The 16,639-nt window shown below is 47.0% G+C and overlaps 1 protein-coding gene across 5 annotated transcripts in view; it reads left to right on the top strand.

Moving 5' to 3' along the window:
* The window catches only part of NBEAL2 (neurobeachin like 2), a 126,691-nt gene that overhangs the window by 93,166 nt on the left and 16,886 nt on the right, over positions 1–16,639 (top strand). For all 5 annotated transcript variants that reach the window (XR_005559810.1, XM_039368796.1, XM_039368799.1 and 2 more), the window contains 14 exons: positions 459–764; positions 1,700–1,849; positions 4,132–4,289; positions 5,165–5,289; positions 5,963–6,083; positions 7,188–7,345; positions 8,541–8,674; positions 9,729–9,836; positions 11,099–11,194; positions 11,317–11,441; positions 13,874–14,014; positions 14,270–14,400; positions 15,004–15,113; positions 15,959–16,076. Coding sequence is in view for 4 of the 5 variants with exons in the window: in XM_039368796.1 (XP_039224730.1) it covers positions 459–764; positions 1,700–1,849; positions 4,132–4,289; positions 5,165–5,289; positions 5,963–6,083; positions 7,188–7,345; positions 8,541–8,674; positions 9,729–9,836; positions 11,099–11,194; positions 11,317–11,441; positions 13,874–14,014; positions 14,270–14,400; positions 15,004–15,113; positions 15,959–16,076 (1,981 nt within the window). In the remaining variant the exon portion in view is untranslated. The remainder of the gene's footprint in view (positions 1–458; positions 765–1,699; positions 1,850–4,131; positions 4,290–5,164; positions 5,290–5,962; positions 6,084–7,187; positions 7,346–8,540; positions 8,675–9,728; positions 9,837–11,098; positions 11,195–11,316; positions 11,442–13,873; positions 14,015–14,269; positions 14,401–15,003; positions 15,114–15,958; positions 16,077–16,639) is intronic.

The raw sequence follows: 16,639 nt of genomic DNA, 5'->3' as shown, positions 1-16,639 counted from the left end.
GCCAGGGGTCTCCAAACTTGCCAACTTTGTGGGTTTCAACTCCCACAATTCCCCAGCTGAGGAATTCTGGGAGTTGAAGTCCATAAGTCTTAAAAGTACCAAGATTGGAGACACCTGGTTTAGGGAGTCAGGCCTTGCCTGCTTGTGTTTACATAGTGAGTCTAAGCTCATTCCCCACTTGATCCCTCCTCTCGTCTGCCAGAATTGATCGAGGGCAGAGGCAGAGGCCTTTGCTGACTCCAAAGCATGCACAAGATCTGCCAGATTTGATGTCTCCGAAATGTTGCAGATCTCCAAGCTCTGCCACGTGTAGGTATAGCTGCAGGTGGCTCTGGAGAGCCGTGTTCTGCCCCCTTTGTTTCCACAGTGCAGGACAGATTTACGCCTTTTGTGTTTTTAGTTCCTTGGTCTAGAATAGGTTCTGCTTCCTCAACTGCCTTCTTCCTTCCACTTTCCAGCTGCAGTCCTTGGCCTACGTCAAGCTCCATGGTCTTCTCCAGACAGCTTCGGCCCCCAGCAAAGAGCAAGCCTGTTATCTCCTGGGCAAACTGGAGACCCCACTCCGGGCTTCTCTGCACACCAAGTCGGAGACTTTCTCCTGGCTGGTGCCCATCATCCGGACTCTGATGGACCAGTGCTACGACACTTTGCAGCTCCAGCACTTCTTGCCGTCTCTGCCGCCTACCAACGGCAGCCCCACGTTTTATGAAGACTTCCAGGTCTTCTGCACCCACCCAGAGTGGCTGAGCTTCATCGAGAAGCACGTAAGTCTACCTGGCCAAGATCCTAAGATAATGGAAGAAGACCCTTAGGAGTAACTCTCTCGCTACACCGCCATTCTTTCTTTCTTTTTTTTTTTTCAACTTTGAGAAGAGCAGACTTGGAAGGGACCTTGGAGGTCTTCTAGTCCGACCCCCTGCTGAAGCAGGAGACCCTATATTATTTCACACACATCACTGTCCAATCTCTTCTTAAAAGCCTCCGATAATGGGGCACCCACAGTCTGACTTTCTTGCCCTTAGCAAAGTGGCTGAGGTATATAGCAGGTCTAAAGAGGAAGGAGAACTTCCAAGCCATCTGGTGCAACACCTGGGTTCGGGCCACGAGTCCAGATTAAACCACTTTCAAGAGGTGATCCTCCAACCTCTGCTTGACCGCATCCAGTTGTGGGGCCATTGGTCCTCTCTGAGCTTTGCTGTAGAATAGATGTTTCATGACCCAACTAGATACCATCGCTAGTGCTAGAAGCTAGAAACCCACTTCCTTCTAGCACTGATGATGTTAGCTAGTTGGGCCATGAAACGTCTGCAAGAAAATAACCAAGCCCAGAGACCACCAAAGACCGCACAGTTCTCCTCCTCCTCCTCCTCTCCATAGTCCCCACTCTCTTCTAGCATTGATGATGTTAGCTAGTTGGGCCATGAAACGTCTGCAAGAAAATAACCAAACTCAGAGAGCACCAGTCCTCCTCCCTCCCTCTCCTCGGTGGGGCCTGTGCTTCTGGTCCAACTCCTGTCCTGCACTCAACACCTGTGGACCTTCTTCCGTGTACAGGTAATGCTCAACCGATGGCCGATCCTTTAGCAACTTTTGTCTGTCCTCCAGAACCTTCTGTTTTCAAAACGTTGAGTTTTACCTGCCCCTTTGTGTCCTCTCACTGTCCTGCTTAGTGACATTTCCAGCTGCGTCTCCCTCCCAGGTACAGCCCACCATGGCCCAGTTTGAAATGGACACGTTTGCCAAGAGCCATGACCACATGTCGAATTTCTGGAACTCCTGCTACGACGCCTTGATGAGCAGCAATCAGCGGAGGGAGAAGGAGAAAGCCGAGAGCCGGAGGAAGTTCCAGGTAGATGGGCACGCAGGTGTAGGAAGATGTGCAGGTGGGCTGTTAGGTGGGCAGGTACAAAGGAAGGTGACAGACAAGTGGGTAGGTGGGTCAAATATGTAGGTAGTAGGTGGGCAGGTGGATCAGTTGGTAGGCAGATGGATGGTTAGGCAGTTATCTAGGTAGGTGGGCAGATGGGCAATTAAGTGAGCAGGTATGTAGGTATGTGGTCAGATGGATAATTAGGTAGGCAGATGTGTAACTAGATAGGTAGGCAGGTAGGTGTAGAGCAGGTGTGAAGATGGTCAGATGGGTGGTTAGTTGGTCAGGTGTGCAGGTAGGTGGGTGAGGTTGTAAATAGATGGGCAGGTTGGTTAGGCAAGTGTACAGGTAGTGGACAGGTAGATAGGTGGGTGCTTAGGCGGCAGGTCTGTAGGTAATGGATATATGTGCAGATAGACGGGAAGGTGGGTGGTTAGGTGGGAAGATGTGCAGGTAGATGTGCAGGTGTGAAGGTAGGTGGGCAAGGTTGTAAATAGGTAGGCAAGTGGCTGGTTAGGCAGATGTGCAGGTAGTGGGCAGGTGAGTGATTAGGCGGGCAGGTCTGTAGGTAGTGGACAGGTGTGCAGGTAGATGGGAAGTGGGTGGTTAGGCAGGAAGGTGTTCAGGTAGATGGGCAAGTGGGCAGGTAGGTGGACAAGGTTGTAAATAGGTGGCTGGTTAGTCAGGTTTGCAGGTAGTGGACAGGTAGGCAAGTGAGTGGTTAGGCGGTAGGTCTGTAGGTAGTGGACATGTGTGCAAGTAGACGGGCAGTGGGTGGTTAGGCAGGAAGATGTACAGATAGATGGGCAGGTAGGTGGACGAGGTTGTAAATAGGTAGGTGGGTAGGTGGCTGGTTAGTCAGGTTTGCAGATAGTGGACAGATAGGCAGGTGGGTGGTTAGGTGGCAGGTCTGTAAGTAGTGGACAGGTGTGCAGGTAGACAGGCAGGTGGGTGGTTAGGCGGGAAGGTGTGCAGGTAGACAGATAGGTGAGCAGGTGTGGAGGTACTGGACAGCAGTGTAGACAGGCAGGCAAGTGGATGGTTAGGTGGGCAAGTGGATGGTTAGACAGATGGAAGTGTAAGTAGATGGATGGTAGACTTGCAGGGATGTAACGAGGCGGACAGGTGGGTCTAGTCCAAGGCTAGGCAACCTTGGCTCTTTTATGACTCATGGACTTCAGTTGCCTAGCCCTGATCTAGTTGTTAAATGAATCTAGCTTCCCCATCGATTTTACTTTTTGGAAGTCAGCTGGGAAGATGCCAAATGGGTATTGCAACTGTTGTAAATACACTCTGGTTACTGAGTGTCAAAATTTTGATCATGTGACCGTGGGAATCCTGTGACCGTCATAAGTGGGAGGACCGATCATAGATCCCATTTTTCAAGGGCATTATAACTTCAAACAAGCACCAGAGGATAAGCTGTAAAGGAAACACTGGTCCCAATTACGATCGTTAAGTCGAAAGCACAAGCAGACCTTGATTATGACCAAATTTGAGCCCCAGATTTCTGTTGCTAAACAAGACAGTGGTTCAGTGAGTTTTGCCCCATTTTATGACCTTTCTTGCCACCGTTGTTAAGTGAATCACTGCAGCTGTTAAATTAGTCACATGGTTGTTAAGTGAATCCGGCTTCCCCATTGACTTTGCTGGTCGTAAAGCAGGATCACGTGACCCTGCGACCGTCATAAATATGAGTCAGTTACCAAGCGTCTTAATTTGGATCACGTAACCCGCGGGGTGCTGCAATAGTCATAAGTGCGAAAAACGCTCCTAAGTTGTAACTTCGAACAGACACTAAACATAAGAGAATGACTACCTGTATACTTTTCCCTTTAAAAATTGGTATTAAGTCGTAAGTGTGAAAAACGGTCCTAAGTAAATTTTTTCAGTGCCTTCAAACAGTCACTAAATGAATGGTTGTAAGTCAAGGACTATCTGTAAAAATCTGGAGAAGAGTCTCCAGGCCCAGCTATTGCCTTCAGCTTCGGCAACGGGAGCTGAAGGTTTTTATTATTATTATTATTAATGTTTCTATTATCCTGATTTCCGGTAGGTTGATCAAATTTAGAACCTTCGCTTTCTTTTTTTCTCACGTGCGGCAAGACAGACAATCTCAAGATTGAAAAGTCTTGAGGGTCAATCTCCCCCCTCCTCATTTTTTTACCTGTTCCTGTGTCCACCCGTGGATCTCAGTGGATCCCTGTTGTAAGTCAAGAATTATCTGCATTTGCACCTTTTCCCATCTTGCTTTTTCTTAGGACCTCATTCTGGAGCCTGTAATGAAACGGGCCAAGTACGAAAACATCCGACACACAAATATGCTGAAGCAGATCAACCATCACCACAACACAGTCTTGAAGCAATGGCGGGCTTTGCAACGGCTGCTGACTTCACAGCGCTCGGCCTGGGCTGATCGGTAAGTGGGGGGGGGGTCTCCCTTGAAGCTCCCCCAACCCTTCAGTCTATTCCAGTGGTTCTCCACCTGTGGGTCGGGACCCCATTTGGGGTCGAACGACCATTTCACGGGGGTCGCCAAACAAGGCTATCCGCCATTTTCCCCCCCTTTTCCTTAGCTATGCTACTCCCTTTTATTCTATCAGCTTTTGAAAGCCAATAGAATAGACTCTCTTGAATAGAGTCTAATTCTATTGGCTTTCAAAAGCCAATAGGAATTGTCCAGGCTGTCTCTGCTCTGCTGAGCCCGCCAAAAGTCCCATTCTGCAAACGGTGCTGCACCAGTTGAATAGTCCTCGACTTACGACCGGTTGAGTAGTCCTCAACTTACGACCGGTTGGGGGTCGCGGCATTAAAAAGGTTGAGAACCACTGATCTATCGAAAGCCCCTGAAAGATCTTACATGGGCTCTGGGAAGGGGTGGATTCTACCCCCCCCTTTTTTTGGGCCTTTTCTTAAATTTAATTTTATTTACAGATAATCCACTACAACTTTTATAAGGTTATTTTTTAAAAAAAAAAATTAAAATTTAATTTTACTTTAATTTTTATCATGATGGTGAGGATGATAATGTTTCATGAAACATTTTTTTATAAAATTGTAAATTAATTTTATAAAATCAATAGAAGTAATTACTTTTCTAAAATTTCCTAAAATTCCTAAATTGTACTAAAGTTAAATTTTAATTGTAAAATTATTTTAAAAATTATAAAAATTTTAATACAAATAAAATTGATAATAATGTTACTAATTTAACCGTTAGCCTGTAGAGATTCATGAACTGAGCATGTTTTCTGCCCCCAAAAAACCCCCATCCTCTCACTTGTCTCCATCCAGGAATCCACCTGAGATCCGCTGGAAGCTGTCCAACGTGGAGACCTACTCCCGAATGAGACTCAAGTTGGTGCCCAATCACCATTTTGACCTCCACACAGAAGCCAGCGCCTTGCGAGACAATCTTGGTGAGAAGAGATTGTGAGAATGAGAACTTGCAAGTTGAAAACGGGTGACGCAAAGGGCTTGGTTCCTTCTAGGATAGACACGGATGGTTCTCACTAGTCAGGATCAAAAAACCTAGAACAGTGGTTCTCCACCTGTGGGTCGGGACCCCATTTGGGGTTGAACGACCATTTCGCGGGGGTCGCCAAACAACGCAGTCTGCCATTTTTCCGCCCCTTTCCTTAGCTGTGCTACTCCCTTTTATTTTATTGGCTTTTGAAAGCCAATAGAATAGACTCTCTTGAATAGAGTCTAATTCTATTGGCTTTCAAAAGCCAATAGGAATTGTCCAGGCTGTCTCTGCCCTGCTGAGCCTGCCAAAAGTCCGATTCTGCAAACGGTGCTGCACCAGTTGAGTAGTCCTCGACTTACGACCGGTTGAGTAGTCCTCAACTTACGACCGGTTGGGGGGGGTCGCAGCATTAAAAAGGTTGAGAACCACTGACCTAGAAGAAGTCTCCAAGTTGTTAAGTTGTCCTGAAGTTCCCAGGCTGAAATTGGCTCTTTGTGTCAAAAGATTAAGGTGGTGTTCCTCAACCTTGACCCCTTGAAGTTGTGTGGACTTCAACTTCCAGAATTCGCCCAACCAGAAGTGGGAATAATAATTGGTAACCATTCAATTCCACGTCTTTCTAGGTGCGGATGGCTTGCACAACCCGGCAGAATCCCTACCTTTAGCGGTGGCCAAAGAAGCCAAAGTCAGTGAGATGCAGGACGATCAACTGGCAGAAGAAGACTTCTCATTCTTGGACAATCAGTGAGTTTTGTCATGCCTCCCCAAGAAGGGGTCTTATCAAAGATTCCAGAGTCATCGTCGTCCTCCTCCTTCTCCTTCTCATCTGCGCAACCCCTGTCCCTTCCAGCACTGATGATGTTCCCTAGTTGGGTCATGAAACGTCTGCAAGAAGACCACCCAGCTCAGAGAGCACCCAGGACCCCACAATCTTCTTCCTCCTCCTCCTCCTCCTCCTCCTCCTCCTCCTCCTCCCTTCTAGCACTGATGACGTTCCCTAGTTGGGTCATGAAATGTCTGCAAGAAAATCACCCAGCTCAGAGAACACCAAGGACCCCACAGTCGTCATCGTCCTCCTCCTTCTCTCCATAGTCTCCACTCTCTTCTAGCACTGATGATGTTAGCTAGTTGGGCCATGAAATGTCTGCAAGAAAATAACCAAAATCAGAGACCACCAAGGACCCCACAGTCCTCCTCCCCCTCCCCCTTCTCCCCCTCTTCCTCCTCCTCCTCCTCCTCCCATTGATGATGTTCCCTAGTTGCATTACGAAACGCTTGCAAGAAAACCAGTAACCTCAGAGAGCACCAAGGACACTGCCCTTGTCTCCGTAGATCAGTGGTTCTCAACCTTTTTAATGCCGCGACCCCCAACCGGTCGTAAGTCGAGGACTACTCAACTGGTGCAGCAGAATGGGACTTTTGGCGGGCTCAGCAGGGCAGAGCCAGCCTGGACAATTCCTATTGGCTTTGGAAAGCCAATAGAATGAGACTCTATTCAAGAGAGTCTCTTCTATTGGCTTTCAAAGCCAATAGAATAAAAGGGAGGAGCACAGCTAAGGAAAAGGGGGGAGAAATGGCGGACTGCGTTGTTTGGCGACCCCCGTGAAATGGTCGTTCGACCCCAAATGGGGTCCCGATCCACAGGTGGAGAACCGCTGCCGTAGATCTTATACTAAGTCCTCTTCAGGCTTCCTCTCTGTCTAGCAGCAAAAGGGACATCCTTCATTTTTTTAGCTCACTTTAGGTTTTTACATCTTCCCACCTTTTCCTCGCCAGCTGCAAGTTCCCGAGGAGGCCACCAGCATCAGAAGTCGTCAGGCAGGTTCAAACTCTCTGTCTCTCTTGCAGGCTAGAAGCCAAAGAGCAAAACCAGCGAGAGAAACTGCTCATCTCGGAGGATTGCGAACTCATCACTGTTGTGGCTGTGATCCCGGGGCGCCTGGAGGTCACCACACAACAGATCTATTTTTATGACAGCAGCAGTGAGAAAGAGGAGACCGAGGACGGTAAGTGAGTGCAACGGGATGCGAGAATGGCCTCGGGAGATAGCAGGAAGGGCGCCAATTGTCCTCGGCTTACGAACAGCATTGTGCTCAGTCATAAGAGTAAAAACCAATCGTTAAGTCCCTTTTTTCAGTGCCCTTGTAACTTCAAACGATCAGTTGCAAGTCAAGGACTTCCTGTGTTGATACCTGTAGACAGTGGTGGGATTCAGCCGGTTCACACCGGTTAAGCAGAATCGCTACCTACTTTTTTCTTGAGTTCAGTGAACCGGTTGTTAAAAATGGCACTTGAGAAAAGCAGAGTCTGTGTGCGCACCTGCCTCGTGCTCACCCCGCGTCCGCCATGCTCTCCACGACGCACTGTGCTGATCTGAGGTGGCCGGCCAGGCACCGAAGTGCTGTCAAAAACAGTGGAGTCTGTGTGCGCGCCTGCCTTACCCATGTCCGCCATGCTCTCCACGACGCGCTGCAGCTGATTCAAGGCACTGAAGCACCATCAAAAACAGCAGAGTCTGTGTGCGCACCTGCCTCATGCTCACCCCGTGTCCGCCATGCTCTCCACGACGCATTGTGCTGATCTAAGGTGCCCGGCCAGGCACCGAAGTGCTACCAAAAACAGTGGAGTTGTGTGCGCGCCTGCCTTACCCATGTCCACCACGCTCTCCACGACGTGCTGCAGCTGATTCAAAGTGGCCGGCCAGGCACCGAAGCACCGTCGAAAACAGCAGAGTCTGTGTGCGCACCTGCTATGCAGTCCCCCGTCAGACCTGCTTTCCACACCTTGGATCAGCTGCAGCGCACTGTGGAGAGCATGGCTGACACAGGCAAGGAAGGAGCACACACAGACTCCGCTGTTTTAGGTGGCCCTTTGGTGCCTGGCTAGCGGCCTCAGATCAGCTGCAGTGCACCATGGAAAGCATAGTGGACACAGGGCAAGCGCAAGACAAGTGCACACACAGTCCGCTTTTCCCAGGGTGCTTTTTTTATACTTAAAAGAATCATTAGGGCAAAGAACCAGTTGTTAAATTATTGGAATCCCAGCATGGCCTGTAAAGATGTTAAGAGAGATAGTTTCTTCCCTCCGGCATGTACCATACCAGTAGTCCCCAACTTACAACGATTCATTTAGTGACCGAATTTACAACAGCACTGAAAAAAAGTTCCATGACCGTTTTTCACACTTAATGTTTACTCGTAGGTATTGGACACGACTTCAAGCGTCCACTCTCTCAGCTCCGGGAGCTGCACCTGCGCCGTTACAACCTGCGCCGTTCGGCCTTGGAGTTCTTTTTCATCGACCAGGCAAACTATTTCCTCAACTTCAAGAAAATGGTAATGGGAGCTTCCTTCCCTTGGAAAAGGTGTGCGGGGGGCGGGGGGAGACAAACTAGGTGCAGGTGCCATCTTGGAAATAGAGAAATCTGATCTAGTGGTTAAGGCACCAGGATGGAAAGCAATAGGTTAGTGGTTCTCAACCTTTTTAATGCCGCCACCCCCAACCAGTCGTAAGTCGAAGACTACTCAACCGGTCGTAAGTCGAGGACTACTCAACTGGTGCAGCACCGTTTGCAGAGTTTATTCTATTGGCTTTCAAAAGCCAACAGAATAAAAGGGAGTAGCACAGCTAAGGAAAAGGGGGAAAAAATGGCGGACTGTGTTGTTTGGCGACCCCGTGAAATGGTCGTTCGACCCCACAGGTTGAGAACCACTACAATAGGTGGTGAGTTCTTGTCCTCCTTTAGGCTTGAAAGCCAGCTTGGTGACTTTGGTCCAATCCCTTCCTCTCACGCCAGCCCACCTCACAGGATTGTTGTGAGGAGGAACACATGTTGGATGTCTTTACTGCCTTCAGTTACTTATAAAAATAATACAGACGGGATAGAAATAAATTGAATTAAACTGAATTGAATCGAATTGAATTAAAAGTAAAGTAGGATATAAAATATTAATAAAAATAAAATAAAACAAAAATAATATAATATAATTAATAAAAAATAAAATAAGTAAAATAGACCAACATAAAATAAAATAGAAAATAAAATAAGTAAAATAAATTTAATAAAAATAAAATGGAATAGAAAATAAAATTGTTAAAATGAAATTAAAATAATATAAAAATCAAAATAAAATAAAATATAAAATAAAATAAATTTTAAAAAATAAAATAGAACAAAAAAATATAAAATAAAATAATTAATATAAAATAAAAATGAAATAATATAAAAATAAAATAGGTAAAGTGAAATAAGTAAAATAAAGCAAAGTAATAATAAAGCAAAATAAAATATAAAGTAAAATAAAAAATAAAACGTGTAATAAAGCGTGAATAAAATAATGGTTGCCTCAGGACCGCTCCCTCACCTACCGCTCCCTCCCTCCCTCCCAGGTGAGGAACAAGGTCTACTCCACCATCCTCAGCTTGCAGCTTCCCAGCCAGATCTACCAAGGCAGCCGCTCCCCGCAGGACCTGCTCAAGGCCTCCGGACTGACTCAGGTAAACCTCTTTCTCCAACTTTCCGCACCGCTCCTTGGGCAGGTGTGCCCTTCCCCGTTTGGGAAGAGCCGGAGATCCCACCTGATTCAGCCACCAATCGAATGCCACATGAATTTGTTTCATCTCTCTCTACCCGGCTAGTCCTTGACATACATTTAGAGACCGTTCGACAGCCCTGAAAAAAGCCACTTATGATCCAGCCTCACACTTATGACCATCTTTGTATCCCAACAGCCAAGTGATTAAAATTCAGGCATTTGACAACCGGTGTATATTTACAACAGTTGCAACGTCCTGGGATCCCATGATAACCCTTGGCCATCTTCCAACCGGCACAATCAGTGGGGAAGCCGGATCCTCTTAGCGACTGCATCATTTGCTCAACAACTGCAGCGATTCACTTAGCTAACTTGCCAAAAAATGACATAAATGAGCATGCCTCATTTAATAGCCGCCTTGCTTAGCAGCGGAAATTCTCGTCTTCGTTGTGGTCATACTTCAAGCACTACCTGGGTTCAAAGTATTTGATGTCAAAGGCATGTTGTCCACAGGTGGATTTGACCCGTCGTCCTCTCTCTTTCCCCAGTATACAGGTAGTCCTCAATTTATGACCAAAATTAATGCCAAAATGTTTGTTCTTAAGCAAGACGTTGTGAGCTTTGCCTCATTTTATAACCTTTCTTGCCACTGTTGTTAAGTAAATCACTGCAGTTTTTAAGTTAGCAACATGGTCGTTAAGTGAATCCGGCTTTCCCCCTTTGACTTTGCTTGTCAGAATGTCGCAAAAGGGGATCACGTGACCCCAGGACACTGCGACCGTCATAAATACGAGTCAGTTGCCAAGCATCTTAATTTGGATCACATGACCCAGGGATGCTGCAAAGGTCATAAGTATGAAAAACGGTCCTAAGTAAATTTTTTCAGTGCCTTCCAATGGTCACTAAATGAATGGTTGTAAGTCAAGGACTATCTGTAAAAATCTGGAGAAGAGTCTCCAAGGCCCATCTATTGCCTTCAGCTTCGGCAATGGGAGCTGAAGGTTTCTATTATTAATAATTATTATTAATGTTTCTATTATCCTGCTTTCCAGTAGGTTTATCAAATTTAGAACCTTCGCTTTCTTTTTTTATCACGTGCGGCAAGACAGACCATCCCAAGATTGAAAAGTCTTGAGGGTCAATCTTCCCCCCCTCCTCATTTTTTCCCCTGTTCCTGTGTCCACCCGTTATATCTCAGTGGATCCCTTTGTTTTCCTCCTCCAGAAATGGGTCTACAGGGAGATCTCCAACTTTGAATACCTCATACAGCTGAACACGATTGCGGGACGCACCTACAACGATCTTTCTCAATATCCCGTGGTAAGACCCCAGAATAAAGGGGGGAGGCTTAGAAAAGGGGAGGGGTCTTCCAAAAAAACCCCTCCTCTGTCGCCCCAAGATGGAGTTGGAGCATCTTTTTTTTTTTTCTCCCTCTCGTTCAGTTCCCCTGGATCCTGCAAGATTACCTCTCGGAGACGCTGGATCTGAACAACCCGGCCGTTTTCCGGGATCTGTCCAAGCCCATCGGAGTGGCCAATGAGAAACACGCCAAGGCTGTCAAGGAGAAGTGAGTGCGAGGTTGTGAACATTTCCTGTGCTGTCCTGTTTTTCAAAGAGAAACAAAGTCCTGTTGCCTCGTGAAAAGGCACCTTTGGGATAACTGTGACCTAGATGACTGAGAATTTCCTTAGACGTGATTTACGACAGGTCCTCGTACATATAACCATTGCAACTTCCCCACAGTCGAGTTATCCCAATTCAGGCGCTGGGCAATCTGGCATGTATTTGCCATGGTTACAGGCTCCCAAGGTCATGTGATCACCATTTGTGACCTTCCCAGCAAATGTCCGACAAGCAAAGTCAGTGGGCAAAGCCAGATTCACTTAACAACCATATGATTCACTTAACAACTGTAGTGATTCACTTAGCAACCGTGGCAAAGAAAGATGTAAAACTGGGTGCAATTCGCATAACTTCTTCAGCAACACAATTCTCGTCCCTACCTGTCGTTCTTTAAAAATTTGGCCAATCCTGGCCTGCCCATTTGAAGCCTTGCCAATGCACTGGACTTCACTTCCCAGAATCCCTCGCCACTGGAATCCTTGCTAGGGATTCTGGGAGCTGAAGGCCAACTCATCTGCCCAGCAGTAAAAGTGAATTACAGAACTTCTGCATGAAACATGTATTCAGTTACACAATGCTCAGGGAGAGGAGAGCCCCCCTGGCATGCTTGGCAAAGGAGCTTTTCAAAATTCATTGGGGTGAAATAAATATGGGGCACCCCACAGAGGTCTCCCTATTGGAAGGAGCACAGCCTGCAAAAAAACCTGGGCCACTACACCCGACCTTAGTGCGAGTGTGTGCACAGGCAGAACTCTGCTGTATGGGTAGTTCATGACATGTGACCAATTGTTTAGTGACCATTTGGAGTTAGTGAAAGGACCCACCCCACTTTGCATCTTAAGAAGACAGAACTCTTGGAATAGTTCTTCCAACAGGCATCCTTTATTAAGAGAAAATGGTTGCAGGCGTTCTAGACAGGACTTGGGGTCCAAGCTCTCCCATTCAAGGTTTTAAGGCAGTGGTTCTCAACCTGTGGGTCGGGACCCCATTTGGGGTCAAATGACCATTTCACGGGGGTCGCCAAACCATGCTGTCCGCCATTTTTTTCCCTTTTCCCTAGCTGTCCTACTCCCTCTTATTGGTGGCCACACCCACTTGGGGGTCACCACAACATGGGGAACTGTATTATGGGGTCACGGCATTAGAAAGGTTGAGAATCACTGTTTTAAGAGGTTCCCCAGTAGCCCCACCCAATCACCCCCCTCTTCCAGCGACAGTCTCAGGCATTACACTCCCACCCCCTTCTCTGAAGACTTCAGAGAAAATTACATGAAAGGTAATAGCCCCTTTGTTATGGTTAGTCCTTTTAGTGATACACACATACACACATCCAATTCTTCTGAAGTGTACCGAAGGAAGTGAGGGCCATAAAGCCCCTTTGTTCACCCCCTTCCCTTCATCGTATGACAGAATCCAGAGAAGGCAGAAATGGGTTTTTTTATAATTGATAACTAGAGATGAAATATAATTGGATTCTGACAGTTAGAACTGACCCCCCAAAGCTATGACCCCGTTACGGCTACTGCAGCATCCACACAGTCATTCATCCTTACGATCAACTTCAAGAATACTGTACGGCACCTCCTGTCTATCACCCTCATCTTGCCCTGCTGGGTCCCTGCAGTTCTTGGGGATCTGATGGCGAGGTGAAGCAGGCCTCAAAGTCTGTGGGGTCCCCATGATGTGGGAAGCAGAACACAGGTGTTGGGGGAGGTCTTGGGAATCCCAAATCAGCAAGCCTGTGCTAGACTTCCCCAGGCACCCTGAATTTCACTTCACGACCCAAGCGGTCACTTAATACAGCAATAGGAAGAGATTAGTTTGGGATCATCAAGTGAGGTGATCACATCACAACTGTCACAACTTACAACCACCAACTCCATTGCTGTCACGAATTGAGATCTACCAGTTGTAAGTCATCAGATTTGACGAAATTCTCCATGAACGAGCAGCTGCCAGCTTCCCATTTGAAGCAGAGGTAGGCCACCTTGGCTCTTTTATGACTCGTGGGCTTCAACTCCCAGAATTCCTGAGCCAGCCATGCTGAGGGGAAAGGGAGATATTTCCAAGCTGAGCCAGGCTGGCTCAGGAATTCTGGGAGTTGAAGTCCACGAGTCATAAAAGAGCCAAGGTGGCCTACCCCCGTCCTGGAGAGATGTACGTGGTGGCTTTAGGAATGTCGTTCCCCATGCAATTCGACATTGAGCTTGATCTTGGAACACATTGTGTATTCTGGGTGGATCTTTGGGACTCCATTCCACCTCATAAGGCAGGAATCCACAAATGGATTTGCAGAGCAGATCCTCAAATCTTATCAAGGGATCCCATCATCCTTTGTGTCAGCCTCTCCTGATCTTGTTGTGTCCATCATTTCAGATACGAGAGCTTTGAGGACCCGACAGGGATGATTGACAAATTCCACTACGGCACCCACTACTCCAACGCAGCGGGCGTCATGCACTACCTGATTCGCACAGAGCCGTTCACAACCTTGCATATCCAGCTGCAGAGCGGGAGGTGAGCTGGAGCGCGACCCTGGGCCGTTGATCCCAACTGTGATAGGATCCTCGTTTCACTCCAAACCCCGCTAATGTCCAGATTTCCCCAATTCATCAAAAGTTTGATTTGGGGAACGGGGTTAGGGTCCCACAATGAATTTGATTGGGTTATTTTGTTGTCAACCTAACCCCGTGAGATCAGGCTGATGTTGCATCTGCACGTTCCGTCCTTGGCGAGAACCCTTGTTATTCCTGTCTTCTGTTCCTGTCCCAGGTTTGATTGCTCCGATCGTCAGTTCCACTCGGTTCCCGCCGCTTGGCAGGCTCGTTTGGAGAACCCAGTGGACGTGAAGGAATTGATCCCGGAGTTCTTCTACTTTACCGATTTTCTGGAGAACCAGAACGGTAAGGCGTGTCCCCAGCAAGCAGGCCGTTTGCGTGTCTAGCAGAGAAATTGGATGCAAGATATCAGAGTTTGGGTCCAAAGCATTACAAGTCGTCCTTCACTTAAAACACTTCATTTAGTGACATTTCAAAGTTACAACAGCAGTGAAAAAAATGACCTACGACCGTTTTTCACTCTTACGACCGTTGCAGCCTCCCCATCAAAATTCAGACACTTGGCAACTGACTCGTATTTATGACGGTCGCAGTGTCCCAGGGTCACATGATCTCCTTTTGTGACCTTCTGACAAGCAAAGTCAATGGGGGAAGCCAGATTCACATAAGAATTGTGAGACTAACAACTGCAGTGATTCACTTAACAACCGGGTAAAGAAAAGTTGTAAAATGGGGCAAAACTCACTTAACAAATATCTCATTGAGCAACATAAATTTGGGGCTCAATTGTGGCTGTCAGTCAAGAACTATCTGCATGTGTTTATAATATATATCTTTATATTACACGATAATATATTTATATTTCCACCTGGAGTTTATCCTCTTTCCCTTTTAGCCAGCAAATGTCTTGAAAATGATTGCAACCTTCCTCTTTCTTCTCTTCCGCAGGTTTCGATCTCGGCTCTCTTCAGATATCGAACGAGAAAGTCACGGACGTGGTCCTTCCCAAGTGGGCCAAATCCCCAGAAGATTTTATCCACAAACATCGGCAAGCACTTGTATGTGAAACGAATTGCTGGCTGCACACTGGGGTGGCTGGGAAGGTCGTATTTGCAAAGCGCCTCTAAAAGTCTGGGCAAATCTAGAATTGTGGGGTCCTTGGTGGCCTCAGAGCTGGTGGTTTCCTTGCAGACGTTTCATGACCCAAATAGGGAACATCATCAGTGCATCTGCGCTACAGAAATTCTCTTCTACCTAGATCAGGGGTAGGCAACCTTGGCTCTTTTATGACTCATGGACTTCAACTCCCAGAATTCCTGAGCCAGCATAGCTGGCTCAGGAATTCTGGGAGTTGAAGTCCATGAGTCATAAAAGAGCCAAAGTTGCCTACCCCTGACTTAGATACTACTAAAGCTCTCGTGTCTGTTTGTAGCCTTCAGCTGGGCAAATGGTGCAACATAGGCCAATAATTCTTGAATCGGTATATCTCAAGTAGGCTAACTTACAAAATGCATCTAAAATCCGGGATTCATGAGTCCCATAGGTTTGAAATTTGGCAGAGGTGAGGCTGTTTCATATTGCCATGTTGCTACACTGTTGTGCTGCCAGGGTCACATAATTGTCATTTCCAACGTTCTGGCCAACTTCCTAAAAGAAGTTATTGGGGAAGCCTGCAGGAAGTTGATTGTTTTAGACAGGGAAGCATTTCTGAAACGCTGACCCAACAGAATAAGAGTTGTCTAGTTATCTCTCAGTTTCAAAGTTTTAAATACACGTCTGGGTGTCCTCGTTTGGGTATGGTTTCCTCGCCCCAGGGTGAATTGAGTTGGGTTGTTTTCCTGTGGGAAGAACAGACTGCAATTTGCCGGTTTGACGTCCCGTCTCTGGGTTGCTTCCTCTGCAGGAATCGGAGTATGTCTCAGCCCATTTGCATGAATGGATCGACTTGATCTTTGGCTATAAGCAGAGGGGGCCAGCAGCTGTGGAGGCCCTAAATGTGTTCTATTATTGCACTTATGAAGGTAGGAAGACAAACCAGGGATTTTAAGGGAGGGATGCTCTCTTCCCACGGACGGGCCGAGCATTCTATACAAATTAGCAATCCTCTCAATTTTCTTTGCAAGAGACACTGCGATAATTGGGTGGGGGGGCTACCAGAACCCAGGATGGAACAACTCGCTCCCACTGGCTCGCCCTGGCCAATTCACAGCTAACTCCACGGGACAACACTCTTTGGGACAATTCAACACAGGATAATGTACTGTTGTCCTCCACTGATTTGTTGACATTACCGTGTTTTTCCGTGTATAAGACGCTATTTTTTCCTGCAAGCACCCTGTTCAAAAACCAGGTGCGCCTTATACAAGTGCAGTGTCTTATACACAGAAAAATAATGGTAACCTTTACATGGGGTTACCCTTGAAAAGTATTCGGAGACTACAGTTGGTCCAGAATGCAGCTGCGTGAGTGATAGTGGGTGCTCCTCGGTACACCCACGTTACACCTATTCTCCGCGAGCTGCACTGGTTGCCTATTGGTCTCCGGGTCCAATTCAAGGTGTTGGTTATTACCTTTAAAGCCCTAT

Source organism: Crotalus tigris, unplaced genomic scaffold (genome assembly GCF_016545835.1).
Source record: "Crotalus tigris isolate CLP2741 ecotype Arizona unplaced genomic scaffold, ASM1654583v1 scf7180000020932.1150333, whole genome shotgun sequence".
NCBI classification, from domain to species: domain Eukaryota; kingdom Metazoa; phylum Chordata; class Lepidosauria; order Squamata; family Viperidae; genus Crotalus; species Crotalus tigris.
Note: the sequence above shows the minus strand (reverse complement) of the source record. Positions and strands in the feature narration are given on the sequence as shown.